At 36.6% G+C, this 18,425-nt stretch overlaps 1 protein-coding gene across 6 annotated transcripts in view; it reads left to right on the top strand.

Annotated features, from left to right (window-relative positions):
* ACOX3 (acyl-CoA oxidase 3, pristanoyl) overlaps positions 1 to 18,425 on the top strand; it is a 38,068-nt gene that overhangs the window by 18,368 nt on the left and 1,275 nt on the right. For 5 of the 6 annotated variants that reach the window (XM_052780579.1, XM_052780576.1, XM_052780580.1 and 2 more), the window contains 10 exons: positions 3,484 to 3,580; positions 4,001 to 4,183; positions 5,608 to 5,730; positions 7,355 to 7,475; positions 7,967 to 8,086; positions 8,767 to 8,880; positions 10,492 to 10,607; positions 13,254 to 13,428; positions 13,957 to 14,024; positions 14,715 to 14,801. In XM_052780579.1, coding sequence (XP_052636539.1) covers positions 3,484 to 3,580; positions 4,001 to 4,183; positions 5,608 to 5,730; positions 7,355 to 7,475; positions 7,967 to 8,086; positions 8,767 to 8,880; positions 10,492 to 10,607; positions 13,254 to 13,428; positions 13,957 to 14,024; positions 14,715 to 14,801 — 1,204 coding nt within the window. Of the gene's footprint in view, positions 1 to 3,483; positions 3,581 to 4,000; positions 4,184 to 5,607; positions 5,731 to 7,354; positions 7,476 to 7,966; positions 8,087 to 8,766; positions 8,881 to 10,491; positions 10,608 to 13,253; positions 13,429 to 13,956; positions 14,025 to 14,714; positions 14,802 to 16,313; positions 18,421 to 18,425 lie in introns of those variants that run through there. The other variant, XM_052780581.1, reaches the window with a different exon arrangement.

Raw genomic sequence — 18,425 nt, 5'->3', positions numbered from 1 at the left:
GCTACATAAGGCAAAATTGCACATTGCTATAGATACATATTTAAAGTGACAGCTATCTGTCTGTCTTGCTCGGAGGTCTTAATCTCAGTCACAGTATTTGCTATGCAGAAGAGGCCCTAGTAGGGTGGCTTTCAAACCTATGGTCTTGTCATCACCATGTGAAATTTAGCCATTTTCCAAACTTGCTGGTACATGATATCCCCATGACTCTGTATACAGTTCCATTATTCTAAGATATTTTTCAATTCTTTAAGATTTTTCCCCTAAATGCGTTGACAGATGTGGTCCATGTCTATTCACTATGCTTTCTAGGCTAGTAACCATTAGAAATGCGATCATTGACTTCATTAAATCTTACTATTTATTTTTAATATGTTCCAATCTCAAGTTCAAATTGGCCAGTCTAACATTTTCAAATAGCAAAGTTCTTGGAGAAGGAGCATAACAGCAGTTGGCAATGATCTTACAAGGTCGCCTAACTCCCAGGTCCTGTAAGGTTCTGCTTTTATTTTCAACACTGGTGCTTATAGGCAATATATCTTATTTCTTTACACATGGGAATTTTCTGTGTGATTTTTTAATTGCTAGTTCTGTCTCTCTGTTTTACTTCTTAAAGTTTTTGCCATCTTATAGGTGTCTATTTTGATAGCAGCTTACAGAAAAAGAAGGAAATCGTGTACTGTAATGGACAATATCAAGGAAAAAATCTAAACTTTCAAAAACTGTTATTTGAACTTTTTCATTTTAAGAAAATAGGTTGTTATATAATGATTGGAAATATAGCATTCTGGTTCACTAGCTGTGAAAAAAGTTATAAGAAGGGTATATATGTGGGTTTTAATCAAAATAATTCTAAGTAATCTCTTATGTGGTACAGAATTAGCTACATTATATTTATTTCGGACAGATTATAATAAAACTTTCTATATGAGTTTTTGCTCTTTCCAACAACAGAATTCCTCTAGATTTAACTATTTGGGATGGTATCACAATAGGTGAAAGTGGGTAAAACTGTTTAGATCGTTCTGGGAGCTGTTTTGCTTGGCACACATCTGTCACGTTCAATATTAGTAGGCTTGAATTTCCTAAAAGTAGGTTATTAGTATATAGATTTATATATTAGTAGATTTGAATTTGCTTTTTATGAACTCTAGACTTTCAAGCATCTATCAATATAAATAATTTTCTACAACTGCACAGCTTTGCGAATGAATTGAACTAATCACTACAGTGTAAAACACAAAAGGACAATTTGCCATCTTGTTCGTCGTCATTACTACCACGAATCTTGCTGTTCATCACACCCAAGACTAAACATGCCTCAAATATGTATTTGCAAAGAGAAGACCCAAGAGCTGGAGCGCTTTGAAATTTCTTCCTAATCTGTGCCCCAAAGATTGTGTCATCTCTCTGTTACATCAGCTCTTCCTTTAGTCTGGTTTATGATTCCAGTTTTTATCACCCATTCAATAGCTTTTTAAAATAATATTTCATTACTTTCTTCCGTGCATCTTTTCCTACTTGGGAGGGATCCTTTATAAATACCCATGAAGCTCCCTTTGCCTTCATCACTCAGATTCCTCCTTAAAATTCTCACTTGCTCTAACAGCTTCTAAAAAAATGCCAATGCTTAGCTGCCAGTGTGCTGTGACTGGCAGGTATCATATCAAGAAAGTATTCTTCAGTAGTTAGTGTCTGCCTCACCATTTGTTTGAACACATTTGTAGCTTCTTGCCTTATGCTTGGATTGTAAGCTCCTAGGAGGAAGCAACTTGTAGTTCTATGGATGTACCATAACTAAGAAAAGAGAGTGCTGAACCAGGGACCTAAACCTTGCCACACACTCCCCTGTAATTAAAGTAATGAGCAATAATAATTAAACAGCTCGAGTTCTGTCTAACATGCATGCTATTGCTTAAAGATATTGGAGTTGCTATACAGTTTTAGTTGTGATGGATTTTATTTGGGATATAGGGAGCAGAGAATGTGAATTTAACCAAAAGATCTTTTTCAAATGAAAATTTTATTTTCAGTGGTGCGAAAAAAATACTAACGAAGATGGAAATCAGATTTTTGGAAATTCTGAATTTGCTTCTCTTGCAAAGTAGCATTGTCTCACTGAAACTGGCACTTAATAAAGCACTTTTTAGCATCGTTAAAGCCAGTAAGCAGCTGGTTCTTGGTCAGAATAGCATGCTGTTCTCTGTGGCTAAGTCCGAAAATACTGTGTATCTCTAAGGCTGAATAAATTCAGTATGCAGATATGTTTCCCTGGAAACAACTCGTAATTTTAAAGCACATGCAGCAATGCAGCCCGTATGTAATTTATTAATGTGAAAGACCTGGCTCTCATGAGCCTTATTAAATAGATCAGCCAGTATTGGCAGGAAAAAGGAATTTGCTTTGATTACAAATACAGCTTTTCAAGTGCTATTAGATACTGAGATATTCGTGAGTGGAGCTGATATTACTGCTATTTTGCCAAGTTGTATTGCCCATTTGGGTGAAACAGTTCATACACTTTCTTCCTGAAGAATATGAATACTTAAGGATATTCTGCCTATTCTAACAACTTCCTTCTTTATTGCTGCTAGGGCACCACAATTCAGGTTGTGGTTATCTTGCTCTTCCTTTTTAAGATGCCACATTCCAGGGAACAGAAATCCTAGTCTGAGTTTAAACAAAGAAAATTTCTCCATTCAGTTCCTTCTCAGGGCACTATTTCAGCTATGTCCTCATTTGTATTGCAATAACATGAATAATCCTCACAGATCTATATTTTAGACTCATAAAAATATACGGTGTCTCTATTCCAAAGCAGTCTCCAGACTGGACTGAACAACACCTCAGTAAAGCACATGGTTCAGCAGAATTGTTTGTGGCAGGGAATTACTAGGAGTCAGAATGGCCCAGTCAGGTTCTAAGCAGGAGATGGAACTTGTTCATCTTCGCAAGCTTTTCAGTAGCTGAGATACCAAGCTAAGTAACTTAACTAAACTCATGCAGACTGAAAATTCAGTTCAGGTTTCTGGGTTGTTGGTGAAAGTGTCTGTCAAACTGCCTCTGTATAAGGTCTCTAACAAGTAAGTCCCTCCTCTCAAACAGAATACATTGCTAATCCTTCTATTAGTTGTTTACCTCTCTACTTATGAAGCTGCTGAAATGGTCTCTTAGAGTCAATGAGGTGTTTGTTTTGTTTTTGTAAGCATCATCTTTTTTTTAAAAAAAAACCAAACTCAAGAGTTATAACAAATAATTTCCCATCTTGAATTTCCTCTGCTGCTCTGAATCTGAAAGCCTTTGTTCTCCCAGGCATACTCTCCTAAAATTACCTACCTGGCTTGATGGGCACTGTTTTCAGTTCACTGATACACCTGAGATCATTGTGTAATCGTGTCTTTGTTGTGATCTTTCTTCTGTAACGTAGACACATCAGACTGTGTCAGGGTAGATTTTACATTGCTTGTGTGTTTGTTTAAACAGATTTGCCACATTCCACAATGTCAGGATACCTAAAGAAAACATACTGAATATAGCTGGAGATGTCACAGCTGAGGGGAAGTACTCAAGTTCAATCAAGGTATGAATCAAGGTTTTGTTTCATTAATACAGTTCATTAAATATACAAACGTATAAGCAGGTTAAGAGATAGAGCATGTGCCTCTCATGTTGGGAAGTACTAGATACCTGGACTTAAATAAGGCTATTGACGATTTCACATGAGATAGTCAGAATGCTGGTTTTTTAATTGCCTTTCAGAGATGTCTCAACTCACCTTACTGATTTTACTGACTTCTTGCTCTTTGTGCTACCCCACTGATCCCAAAGTAGTTTACAGAAACTACTTTGAGTCTTGCCTGAACTCCTTATCTGAATGTGTCAAGAAACAAAATTGGCCAATCCTCTGGGCTTCTGATCATCCTACCAGAGTGGTATCTTTACAGGGGATGTAAAGGAAATATTAGCCTCACCATTCAGTCTGTGCCTTTTATTCATTCAGGATGTTAAAGAGCGTTTTAGTGCAGCTCTGGGATCCTTGTCCACTGGTAGAATTCTGATCACGGCACTTTCCACGACCAATTTAAAGCTTGCCTTATCAATAGCCATTCGCTTCTCAGCAGCTCGCCGTCAGTTTGGACCAACTGATGATGAAGAAATACCTGTTCTTGAGTACCAAACACAGGTAAATACTTTGGAATTCACATCTACAGACTTTTATGTAATGAAACGCAGATTCGGAGCTACCACAGATCAAAATAGCAACACTGAAGTTAGGGAAATTAAAGTTGTCTATGTCATCTGAAGTGTCATTCTAGTGCAGCTGGGGGGGTTCATTCCAACTCAAGACCTTCTCCTGGCATGATCAGGCTTTTGACATAAGTTCTTGGAATAGCAAAACCCAAAATACTCCTGCTTCTCTGAAGTACTTAGAAACGTTTGTCTTCTAAAATGGTAAACTTTTCAGAGAAAGACTGTCTTCTATACACATGTGAAAGTACTGCAGATGTAGAAACTAGTATTTGTTTAAAAATGTCAGTAGCTCTTTTGCTGCTGTGTTAATTTTCCTTTTTTTAGCCTTTATACTTTAAAAGATAGAAATCAATGACATTCATTGTGATGAAGTCTCGAGCTAGCACTAATTTCAAGAGGAATATAACCAATGTTTTTCTGCAGATTATGCAGGTGAAAAACACCTTTTGCTCTGAAAAAATAGAACAAGAGTATGTAGGGTAGCTGGGAAATAGAGAAAACTCAGATCTGCTGAGTGAGAAAGGTTAGTGTATAAGAAGTGCTGAATGAGAAATGTTAGTGTATAAGAAGTGCTGAAAACAAACCTGCCCAGTTTGTCCTTGCAAAGTGGCTAGTTTTTTCCAGGTTTGCACTTAGTCTTGCAACTTTGGAAGATTTCATGGGTTTCTACAAACTGGCAAATGCTGCCTTCTTTCCACCTCTTCTGAATGAGCCAGGGTCTGCTTCCCACTATTCAAGTCTCTCTATTTTTTCTCAGTTTTGACTTGTTCTGTGGGCTCTGCTTGCTGAACCTCTCATTCCCTTCTTGCTGTACCACAAAAGCTTCATCAAGCACTTTCTCTTTTCCTTCATGGGCTCCAAGTTGCATGGAGCAGGAAAGATGCTTTTTTCTCTGCTTCCTAGCCCTGGGTTTTTTTTCCACAGGATACAACCAGCACTACGGTACATTCAGCAATGAACGAGCAAGTGAAATAGTTACAGCCTCTGTCATGTTGGTACTGAAGAAACACATGAATCATGACTGGCCCCAGCATGGCAGACATTGTGTAAACACAGGGCAAAAATAGGTTGTTAGTCCCCAAAGCTTCAGTGAACTTTAGCACTGGTTTAACAGAATGTTTAATACAAATTCATAAAATGCATGAACTAGAATAACGTAACTGTAACTTGTGTGTAGTTGCACTTAATTATGTTTATAGATGGTTATTGTTAAGTTCTTGTCTCCATAAAACAGTTTTCCAATTTGAACAAAGTAAAAACGTATGGGTTGGTTCAGTATTATAAGATAGTTGCATATATATAGCTATAAAAAATATGTATCAATTTGCAATCAAATCTATTTAATTTTTATTCTAGCAATGGCGTCTCCTTCCTTATCTGGCTGCCGCATATGCCTTAGATTATTTCTCCAAATCCCTGTTTGAGAACTTTGTAGAATTTTATGCAGGCTTATTGACAAAGCAAAGGAGCCAGAGACAGGTGAGATATTTACACATTACTTCTTTGCTGAGTTCTTACTATAATAAACTGGAAATTGTTAAATGAAGGACCTACTTAGAAGTCTTAGTATCTTACAATCAAGAATGCTAGGGCAATGTCTCAGAAATATGGGACATACAAAGTAATGATTAAAGTAGCATTCAGAAAAGCATCCAAATTTGTTTTGATGGATTGGTTAATGTTTTATTGATTTCTGTTGGATTTAAGGTTACATTCCCTTGCAGAATTGTTTATCATAAATATGTGATGATAATGCAAATTCAGCTTATAACTGTTGTAAATGATACTGCAGGGGGCATATATCAAAGACTTTCTGAAATGATACTATTCTTAATTCCTGCACAGACTCTGTGAGTCTGGCTTGAGTTTGCAAATCATATTCATGCATTAGGATAAATATTTTTGGAGAAAAAAGTTAAGACTTTTGAGTCTTAATGCTGAATTTCTCATCCACAGTCAGACCATTGCAAGTCACTCCTTTACAGAGGAAATAGTCTGATCCGTCAGTTTCTGTGCAAGGACTGATTCTCAACCAAAATAACTGCAGTATGGTTTTTCTATAGCATATAAATTTTATTTATTTTTAAAATTTTTGACAATATTAATTGTTAGGGCCTACACACTGGCTGTGTATTGCTCAGATCTCACTTAAACACTCAGGCTTTTTTCAGCTAAAATAAAGCTCATAAAAGATTTGTGTACTAATGTCTGGGTATTCTAATTTCTCCTCTTTGCACAAACAACAGAAGAATCTGTTTGACTTTTTTAATCTGATATTTTGTCTCTGGAGGTCTCCAGTGCAGTTGCTAATCTTAGGCAAAATGGTGGCTATCAGAAAAAAAAATTGTGATAGAAAAAAATCTGGTAGTTGACAGTGTTAAGAATGTAATCCTTATGAATTCCTTTTGTTCTACAGAAGATCTAAAGAAAAAAAAAAAAAAAAAAACCAACCAGGGAGTTACTCTTAAACAAGCTTTGGTAGTATCAATGTACTATCTCCAGACACTGGAATTCCAAACACGTTTTCAAAGGAGGGCCAACAGAGTTAGTGTAAATGCAGGCTACTGTGGTTCTGTGGAAATTGAGGGGCTACATTTGAGTTTTCCTACTCTTTGCAAAGTTGATGCTTGAAAGATCAGTGAAAACCGTGTAAGGAAGTAAATGTTATAAATATCCCCCTGCTGACTGGGGAGATAGGGATTGCTTATGTCACAGAGGGGATAGAAGCTTTCTCTGGACATGCCACCTTCAACCACCTGTGTCTCCATCTTTGGGAGGAAAAGGTTGGCAAGCAGTGGACTATCCCATGCAATGCCATCTCAGCTGGCACATCTGAGTTAAGATGTACCCATGTGTCCATTACCTGGCACAAATTGTTGCTGTCCCATATAAGAAATTTAGTGCTGAAGGTTTTTCAGTTGTGGCAGGGCTTTTTGTGGTAGCAAAAAATATGCTCTGCCCTTACACAGATCTCAGAAAATTTTATGTGTGTATTGCTAGTTACTCTTCATTATAAAGCAGTACATGTAGCTATGGCTTTGACTGGTCACAAACTTACTTTGTGTAAAAGTTATTACTCACTTGTAACTTGTTTCTCACAAAGGCTGATTTGGGACGTGAGATTCATGCCTTATCTGCTGCCAGCAAACCACTGTCTTCTTGGACTGCTCAGCAGGCAGCCCAGGAGTGCCGAGAAGCTTGTGGAGGACATGGTTACCTTGCCAGTAAGTTACAGACTGCTGCATACACTGATCAGAAAGAGAACAGTTATGTTGGTGTATTCTTTGACTGTTGTTGTGTCATGGTGTCTGAATTTTAGCAATGTATTTAGAAAGGGTTTTTTCCTCATATCCGTATTTTTAAAGTTCATTTCATACCTGATACCAAAAAAAAAACTTAAACCCATGCGGCATCTGCACCAGCATTTGGACAGACTGTACAATGTGATTCAGTCTCAGTTCCAAAAATAAAGATGCAGACTTTATAGATTAAAATTGCCCTTGTAAGATGAATGCCACACTTTTCTAAAGTCTTTCCAGTATATTCATTTTCACAAGCTAAACAGTGAACTTTCAAGCTCGTCTGTTGGTGACAGTAGCTATACATACGGGAACAGACAATTCTCGTGCATTTTGTCACACAATAATTATTTAATCTCTCTTAGCTTCCATTAATACATTGCAATATATTAAATTGTGCACTTGTTCTTATTAAGTGAATCGTCTGGGTGAAATCCGAAATGACAATGATCCAAACTGCACATATGAGGGAGATAACAATGTCCTGCTTCAGCAAACCAGCAGCTACCTAATGAGCTGGATGAATTGCATAAAAGGTAAGTTTTCATTGTGGAATCCTGTGCTAGACCCAACAGTGTGTAGCTAATGGAATTAGGGGGTAATTTCATACTGAAAGCAATTGACAGTCATCTAATCATTTTGTAGAGCATAAATAATGTCCTACAGGCTCCATCACATGATACATTCACAATACACAGATATTTGCTGCAAGAAATATTCTTCCCCTTAAGTCTTGCAGAAGCTAGCTAGATGTTTTGCCATCCCTAATGAGGTTACATAGTACCTTGCTCCCTGAGAAGTGCAGTTTAGTTCAGTGGAACTACTCCTAAAGTTATTGTAAGTCTGGGTACCCTCTGCTCATTGTACTTAAAACAGTTCATATCGCCTAACTTGGTAGCAATATCCATCAGTACATTTTGTAGTTCTCTAGATTTTGTTTCAGTTTTCTAGCAGTGAGTTTCACCAGCATCTTACAGAGCTGGAAAACTCAGCAATAGGAGTTGAATCTTATGGGGCTTATAGGCAGTGATGTCAGGTTTTTCAGCATTTATTCACCAGTCCTCATTCAGCTAGACTAGGCCATAATAAAATAAATATTTTGGCCTAATTGCATCTGGCCTATCACATGTATACATGGCTTTGTAATAGGCTTTTAGTTCCAAAGAGTCTGATTTCTTTCCTTAGAAATAATTTTTTATTTTCTTTGGTATTTCAGATAAAGCTCCTTTTGAATCCCCTTTTGGAACAATAAACGTTTTGCAAGACTACCATCATATCCTTGGCTGGAAATTCACAGCCATTAGTGTTGAAGATTGCATGGACTCCTCAGGTAGCCTTCTGCTGTTGTTAAAGTGATTCTAGAATCTTAAATCCCTTTCCAGAGGAAAGGATCCAGAGATTTGAGATTCAACCTCTGCTGCTTATTAGATATTTCTCATATTACTATTTGCTGATTTTCTTTGTATTATATGCATTTCAATTTACTAAGAACATAGTTTGCATTTCAAAATATATTGTATTGTCCCTAGCCTCAATTCTGGAATGGAGGGTAGCATCAGATATTTTTCTTCCATTTTTGTTCCTCTAAAATAGCATTTGTAATCTAGTTATTTTGCCACTGTATTGTTGTTTTCAAGTGAAACTGTTGTAAGGGGCATTGATTGCCACTACCTTATATCACTAAAATATCTTCTTTTAGAAAACCATACAAGTGATTTAGAAATATATTGAAAAGGCTTTAAGTGTGTCTGCTTTTGACAGTTGCTTTTGGTTACATAGAGAGAAATGAGTAATTGTGAAAGAAAATTCCCTGCAGTTTTCCTGGCTTGCTCTGCTATAATCAAATCAAGTATGACATTAGATGCCATTCCCACTTTTCTATCACTGTGAGCCCAGGTTGGCCCTCGGAGGCAAGAATTAACAAAGAAATGAGCACATAATGAGATAGTGACAGGGTGTTGAGCAAAAGTGAATCTGTGAAACTGAGAACATACTGGAGGAAGAAACTCCAGTCTTAATATATAAGGGGGAGTCGAGTTAATTCCTAGAATTCAGTAACCACTTTGGTGCTCAAATAATTGCAAAAAAGCTGAACTTCAGATAGTGATGCACAGTACCAAGTGAGATAGTATCATAATAGCTATGGGGTAAAATCTGAATAACTTCAAAATACAAGGCTTATAAGAAAAAGACTAGTTCAAAACAACTGCTTGCTTGCTTTGTTCTATGTCTCCAACTTGTGAAATCCAGCAGAGCACAAACTGATACCTAAGCACATGTTCTCTCCTCTCTTGTAATATCTACTGAAGCAGACTATAGTTTTAAAAATATCTGAATCTGTTTATTGTTCCATTCTGTTAGAAACTGGACTGTTAATTTAGGTGTCTAAATTTAGGCAGCATGTGAACACTCACAATTTTTTTCCTTAATAGTTCCAGGCTGCTCTAAAAACATAATGCACTGATCTACAAAGCAGGTCATTCAAATGCGTTTACATTCAGCCGCCTTTGCAATGTTAGAAGTCATGTGCTTCCATGAAATGTGGACTGTCTTCTGTTCTTGTATTCTGAGAAGAGACTGAGTATCTTGCAGACCTAAGTCTTAATATGGGAAGAAAATAAGCTAAAAAAAATTGATCCAAGTCAGAAGTCTAAATTGAGCTGCGGATATACCTTGTCTTTTAGCTTGGGGTCAGTTCGAACTAGTGTATGGTCAGGCATGGTATGTCTTCACTGTACAGCTACAATAATCCTACTATCTTGCTCAGATGTTATTTATTGCGTCTACAGTAATGGGCAAAGTGTCATGTTAATGCATTGATTAATTAACACTTTCACTTTTCATCTCGGGTAACAAAAACTGTGACTGCAGTAGAATCTGCATGTGACTTCTTGCATCATAAATGTGAATGTTAAGAATTTTGGTTTTCTCTTTTTCACAGTTCCTTTAGCAGCATATAAATGGCTGGTTTGCTACCTGCTCCGAGAAAGTGACCTAAAGCTGAGCAAGGAGAAGCAGTCTGGGCGAAGTGATTTTGAGGCAAAAAACAACTGTCAGGTAATACTTATTCAGCTCTCTTCTTTTATTTACTTATTTTCATCCAAGTTTGTCAGATCCTGTTAGTTTTATCTTCTTGTGTCATGAAGTACAATTTCCTCAAGCATAAAGCAGCAAGTCAAATAACTAATAAAATGTAATACCTGTCCATGTGCATTGTATTGAACATGGTAGCAGGAGGTCAGTTACCATCAGCAGAAGTTTTCCAGGATATATTTCCCTTCAGAAAAGTTGCAGGCACGTGCTGGGTGATGTCTGTAATTTTGATAGCACAACTTCTGAGACTAAATCTACTACTATTAAATCTACTGCAGCATCTGATTATTACATCTCCATCTGCGCATGTGGCCAAATACATACTGTAGGAAAGAATCTTGCTCTGGCAGGTAGGTAAACTAGATGACCTAATAGGTCTTTTCCATCTCTAATTTCTATAGTGCGAAGTACTCATGAAAGATACCAGACTGACAGCATTGGAACCTGAAAAGGAAACATTGACAGTCTACATATAGCAGAGCCACTCTCTCACCAGAGAGCTTTAACAGCTAGGGATGGCTTAACTCCAAATTTCAGTGTATATCCCCAAGCTCCCCAAATTCTTCTGTTACCTCCATGAGGAAAACTGGCTCGCATCCAAGGAAAGAACACTTGTCATTTGTCACTGAAGAGAGGGATCTGTTCCCTGAAGATGACCAGTGTCATTCATTTTATCTGCAAAGCTCATTAAAAAACATGCGGAAGGAATATACAACTCTGCACCTAGAAAGAGCCAACATAGCTTCACCGGGGGATGGTCTGTGTGAAACCACTGGTAGAGTGGAGGAAATCTTTCCTGGTTTTACCCTAGAAGCAGCTTATTAGAGAAGTTCTTCAGAAACAATTTCAGAATGGGAATTGTCAGAAATTAAAGTCTGATTGCCTGTCAGTTGCCCAGCTCTTGGGAGGCTGGTGCTGTGGTCAGTGTGTTAGAATGGTTTGCTCAGAAATGTGAAGGTTCTCTTCTCTTTTGTGTTCAAATGTGCTAAAATTTAAAGATACTTCAGCACACAACTGCTTTTGAGATAGGCATTGATGTACCTTAAGTCATTAGGTTTTCTTTTCTCCCTACAATGCATCTTCAGGACAGCGGGATTTTTTATTTTAAATGGCATGCCTCAAAAACATCTGAAAATGATTTACAAGCTGTGCTTTAAAGATGTGTACATATTTGATTTAAAAGTCTGGGCATGAAGAAGCGCTTTTCTGTTAGCCCAGTGGCTGACCAATATATAATACTTGTTCTTGCTATGGGAGATCTGGAAGAGATTCCTAACTCATCCCTAGGTTATTTTGGTTTGGGGATAGCTTGATAGAAGTAATACAGAAGTGCAAGCGAAGGCAAAGAAGGAAATAGAATTATAGGAGAGAAGAATAGGGAATTAATTCTTAACGCTTCATTTGCAATGTTAAGACTTATTTCATTCTGACTAGGGAATTGACATTCGTATCTAAAAAAGTCCATCTAGTAAGGGGGAAGTCCTCCCTAAACCTGCAGAGAATAGATGTGTATTTTGCAGTTCTTACTTATATCTGAGCTTGGACATAAGTATACCACTGAACAGCTATCAAGAGAGAAACAGTAATCTTTGGAATATGCATTTTTTAAATGCCACAGTGGATTTAAATGCAAGGATGAAGCAAATATTTAAAGGAAAAAAGAAAAACTAATCAACTAATTCTAAATGAAAAAAAAAACCAACTGAACAAATGGGCTAAAAACAAACACCAGTTTACAGCATTGCAACAAATCAGCCACAACAGCAATGGTTTCATATTCCCCTTCTGTTCACCAATTAGAATGTTCTCATTCAGTAGTCTATTTCATGGTATGACATATGCCATGATACAGCAAAGGTGAACTATGTAAAAGTAGACAAGTGTTCCTATGTAAATACAATCACTTAGGGTTTTATACTCCATATTAACAGTAACTGGTTACTTGCCTTTCTGATTGGATAGTTGGCAAGGATTAGTTGGATAGTTCTTTCAAAACATGTTGCAATCTATTGCAATCCATAAACAGAATCCACTCATGCTAACATGATCAGATTTTTTATTTTTTATTTGAAGGGACTGTAATAAGTTTTCAATAGGTTACTGAACCACTTTGAAGATCTTATCCTTTTTATAAAACTCTGTATAATATTAAATAAATGTAAACCTACCTTTCTCTTCTTAGAGTTATATGGGTTTATTAATGATCCTAAAGTCAGCAAACCTGATTTTGCATGGTCTTCTCTCTGATGTAGCTACTTGATCCTGTAAAGTCTGGGTGCAACTGCCTAATTACACTGGTAGGCATCCAATCTGCGCTACCTTTGGATTGGTATAAGAAAGTACGTAAACACACTGGAACACAGTGGAAAACTAGGATCTTATTTCTAAAAGGCATTTCATGAGGCATTTCATGACTAACCTTTGCAAAGACATTGAAGAAAGAGTTTTCTCCTAGAGTTTCTTCTTAGACTTTCTTTAATCTCAAACTAGATCAGCAGATCTAAATCAACAAATCTCCACTAACTTCACCAGGCCAATGCCATCTTGCACCAGCTAAGCATTGGTTCCTTGTATTTTGTTACTCAGTGTCCTTCTTTTCTGTTTCCTAAGGTGTACTACTGTCGATCATTAGCCATTGCTTTTATTGAACAAACAGTCTTACAAAGATATCATGCCTACACTCATGATCCCAACATACCATCTACTCTGCAGCCAGTGCTTAAGAATCTCAGTGCTCTGTATGGACTCTGGTCTTTAAGTAAACATCTAGCTGTGCTCTACCAAGGTGAGATCAGCTCCCTGAATATACTGTGCATGTCACTTTTTTATAAAGTCCTAACTTGGCAGTGGGAGGGAATCCCAATTAGGGTTTAGATTAGAGCATTTTCTTATTGCTTGTGTAATATAAAACAATCATTCTGGACAAAATTTTCCTGAGCAGGAATCTGGAGCGACAAATGAACCCAAAAGACTCTTAGCTCAGAGATAATGGAGGGCTCACAAGTTTTGCTGTGGTCCAGTGCTTGGGGGAGAGGATGGGGGATAGGCAGCAAGATGATCTTGAAGGTCTTTTCCAACTGAAATGATTCTATGATTCTATGATTCTATGTGTAGTGTAGCTTGTTAATGCGAAAGGTTCCAAATGTCTTAAATTAACGGTTTTACATTCAAATCATTAATGAAAGACAGTCAGTCCAATTACACAGGGGCATCTATTTAGTCTCTTGAATACTGAGCTGATAAACTCCTTTGTAAAAGGATTGTATCAGTACAGTCTTAACTGGTATAGGCTTCTTTGTGAATGTATTTGCAGGGGGCTATGCTTCGGGTGAACAAGCTGGTAGATTTATTCAGGATGCTATTCTGGAGCTCTGCTACAGGGTAAGCCTTCAATATTGTTTGTTGTGATTAAATAATAATATAGTATACAAATACTAAAAAAGAGATATATCAGTTATTCTGTACATCAAGGGGTAAATTAGCAAGATATTACATCAATAGTTTCTGAATAACTTTCTATAATGTTTGGTAACTCATTGACCTTGCATCTAGTCCTAATTTATTTATGAAAAAATGAAAAACAATCAATCTTGCAAAATAACACTCAATCATTTGTGGCCTTGCAGTCTTCATTGGAAAGCCAGTGAAATACCGCAGTCCAGTTCTATTTATTTCATTATTGTGTTAGCTCATGAATTTTTTTTCTCAACACAAAAGCTTTTCGGACTGGATTATATTCTAAGCACGTAAGCAAAATTTCAAAGAAGAATCTGGACGTTATGTTTTTAAAGTTCAAAAATACGTGGTTTTACATGTGTGAACAGTACCATCTTGGTTAAAATGTGTTTTAAAACCCATAAGCAAAGGAAGAAAACATTTAAAATACAGCCTCTTTAGACAATTACCCTGCAAGGAAAAAAAGCAAAATAAATTGAGACTCCTTATTGTGGATTTCTCTTAAGTAACCAATAGCTGGTACTTTATGAAAGTAATCTTCATGCTGCTCTGTAGTTCACAGATAGCCATAGACAACTACAGAAGTTGCCAAATATGTGTCTTGTTTTTACACAGTTGAAAGATGATGCAGTTGCCCTGGTTGATGTCTTTGCTCCTCCTGACTTCATTCTCAACTCTCCCATTGGTAAAGCTAGTGGAGAGGTAAGAAAACCCATTTTAAAATTTGTAAGTTTAATCATTAAGAAGGGTATTGCCTGTAAATAGCCATAACATATTCAAGACACTTCACAGCTATAAGAGAAATGGAAGATGCTTTTTCAGTGGAGAGTACCAGAGTTAAACTGATGCCACGACATTTTGCATTTATGGGAGATAGGCTTCAATGGGAAACTCGTACAGTATTGCTCTCGTTTGCTCTTGCGGGCATCTGTGCTGCTGAACAAAAAAAAAAAAAAAGTTATACCATCTCCTAAGATTCCTTAAGGAGTAATATGTCTTTAGTATATCAGTTAATACCTTGGAGAGGTAGTAAGGTCTATTTCTTCTCTGCCTAGGACTTTTGCTGCCTTTATTGGTATTCATTTTACACTCAGTTTGTGTGATGTGCATATAAATGGTGTAGAAATTATTTATTTCTTTTAATTCTTCATAAAATTATTATTTTACTAAGAGAAATGAAAATTTAAAACTTGTTCCAGTTAAAAATTATATCAGAAATTGTACAATTCTTTGAGAATTCTGTTTATCTAGTGGGAATTCTAGGATATGACAGAGTATCTTGTATTAACCAGTGCAAGGTACAGCATTACCCAAGGGATCTCAGTAATCCTAATACAGTCTTGAAGGATGCTGTTTTGTTGGCACCATCCTTGTTAAGGCTGAGAGAGATTTTTTGGTATAGTTTAAATTACACAAAGCAAGCCTTGAATCAAGAGCATAAGATTGGCCATACCGCATCCAGTTCACAGAATGCTCTGTAACTGACAGTGGCCAAGGAGAACACTGTATGAAACACATGAAATATCCAAGTGTTCTTTCCCTGGTGTCTCAACTGTTGGCACTTGCTGGTTTAAGAGATACCTCATGCCGTAGCTTGTATTTGTATCGTTCGGTTTAATAGCCACACATATATCTATCCTCCATTCATTTTTCCTATCCACTCTCAAATTCAGCTGTATTTTGGCTTCCATGACACTGTAATTTCCATAATTTAATTATGACTATTGTGAAAAAATACTTCTCAATCACAGTTCATATACATTTACTATCTGTGGGGGCCTTTGCTTTTCTCTGACAGGCCTTGTTTTCCTTCTCTGTATCTTTTCTGATTCTGCCATATCCTTTCTGAGGTGTTATAACCAGACCTACAAGGAGGATTCAGGATGTAGGTGCACCATGGATTTGGCTATACTAGGTCGTGGTCCCTCTCTGCTTTTTTTTTTCCTTGACATATTTAAAGAGCTGTATGTCATTCCAAAGTCTCAGCAAACTAAAATTCTTGCTTACTGGCCAACCCTACTCAGCAGGGCCAAGCTGTGGGATAACTATTATGTAGAGACTAGTGTCACAGTATGGTAGTTTGGTTTGGTGTGGATAGACCCTGTAGAGAATCACTAGAGCCCCGGGGAAACTGCCAGGAAGTTTGACAGGATTGCTGAGTCAAGTGTACTCAATGCTTTTCAATATTCTCTGTCTGTGTCTTCATGTCTAAAGCTGTCCATCGTTCCCATGGTGATCAAGCAATACAGAAGGCAGCCCAGATGTTTCTAACCAGACGCTGACCTAACAGAATGATTACTTTGGTAACACAGTCTCTACAAATAAAGGAGGAAGGGCTAGTTCTACATATCTAGCCATTTCAACAAGAGGACTATAATCATCACTGGAAACTTTGTTTCCATGTCTGTAGATTTTTGAGGATTAAATTAATGAAAGAGGTCATGGGAGGGAAGCTCCAAAGGTAACTCTAAGACAAGGAACATCATCTGTAAGAATGTTAAGACTATCTGTATTGGCCAAAAGCCCATTTTCACCCATTATTCTGTCTCTAAGAGAAGCTATGAGCAGATGCTATAGGCAGGAATATAAAATACAGTGCAAGTACACAGTGATACGTTCCTAGAATACTACCCTCTTTCTAGCAGTCAGCTGGAGATTTCTTATCAGCAGCTGTTAAAACTATCATGTAATGGATTTGGCTAGATCCTCTTTGGCTAGCTCTTAGCTCACACAAATACAGAATCCACAGAGGCTTATTAATATTAGAGATTAATATTAGGAATATAATATGTGAGACATGCAGATAGGACTCTAAACACTACTGACTTCCTCGTGTACTAAATATTTGGTAAGGTTTTGGTAAATTCATTGATTCATATTGAGAAAATCATTTCAAGCAGTGATATCCAACCCACGTTTTGCAGAATTCAGGAAGGTTTTTTGAACTGCCTCTAAGTCTGTGGTTTTCAACTTGTGTAAATATTTTCAACTGAAATTTGAAAAAGGCTGCCAATCCCTCATTCAAAGAAAATACTTAAAAAAGCTCCTTGTCTCCTGGCTGTCTATATTTAATTCTGTATTCATTGCTATCTTTGCAACTTCTGAAAACCAATGCAAACATTTTAGTAAAAATTACAGCATGGTAAAGAATTGATTATCCAAGCATAACAAGAAAATGAATTTAATTCAGGATAACCTATGTTGTACTGCAGTGGAGTGCTTTGTGCCATGAGCCACAGATCATAATTGGAGCAGAAGAAAAGTTTCCAAATTTGTTATGGGCAGCTTTAAGCACCAAGTAAGAATTCAGACTCTCTTCAAAAGAAACTTTGATGGTGTGGGCATCATTTCCCCATAGAAGCTTTGACAATGTCAATGTCAGCTTAAGTATGGAAGTTATTGCCACATTTATTTCAAGATTAATTAAAAATCGTTAGACAATATTAAATCAAACTTGGAATGGAATAAATACTTAACACCAGCCCACATAATCAAGGGAAAAATATATTTAATATTAAATATATTATATTTCAGTATTTATTTAAATCATCACAAATACATAGGGCCAAGCCATCTTTTCATGTAGAAGAAAGGCTTTTCACTTTACATCACTGACTGCTTTTATACCACATTCATATTGTATTATACTGTACTCCAACTTACTGCTGAAAATACGGCCTTCCTTTCCTCATATTTCTATAATGTTATTTAAAGTTTTAAGCTTCAGTTAATTATGAACTGCCAAATATTGCTAAAATTATACTTTCACAGAATTTACTTCCCATGTACTTTTTTTAACTGTTCCACATAAAATTGCAAATTGATGAAGATGGTGAACTAACAATCTGCTTATGAGAGAGGAATTTCTTATGCTCAGATTGAAGAGTTCACATCTGGGAGAGAAGTTATGTTACTTTCCAGAAATGTGTTGAAATAAAGGTAAAAACAGACATGCACGAGTGCTTTCAGACACAGTCTTCAGCTTTGGACATAACAAAGATTAGCTTAATATAACCATGTTTCCAAATTTCTACCTTTGATAATACAACTCATTTTAAGTTGAAAACAAGAAATTATAAAGGTTACTGGTTTCCTGCTCTTATGCCAAGGATGGTCTAAATGATTTACACAGATATCTGATGTTTACAGTACTTTGAAATTTTGTGCTTTATCTTTGTGTTTATTCTTGCCTGTACATAATTATTCACATTTGTTATCTAGAAATTCGATCACAATCTCATTTCAACCAGTAAGTTAGATAATTTATCTTGCAGAAGTTTTCTTTATTTTCTGTATGAATTAATCCTTTTTTGTTATTATTTTGCA

This window comes from Harpia harpyja, chromosome 2, assembly GCF_026419915.1.
Source record: "Harpia harpyja isolate bHarHar1 chromosome 2, bHarHar1 primary haplotype, whole genome shotgun sequence".
Classification (NCBI taxonomy): Eukaryota; Metazoa; Chordata; class Aves; order Accipitriformes; family Accipitridae; genus Harpia; species Harpia harpyja.
This window is presented reverse-complemented; position numbering and strand designations above follow the sequence as displayed.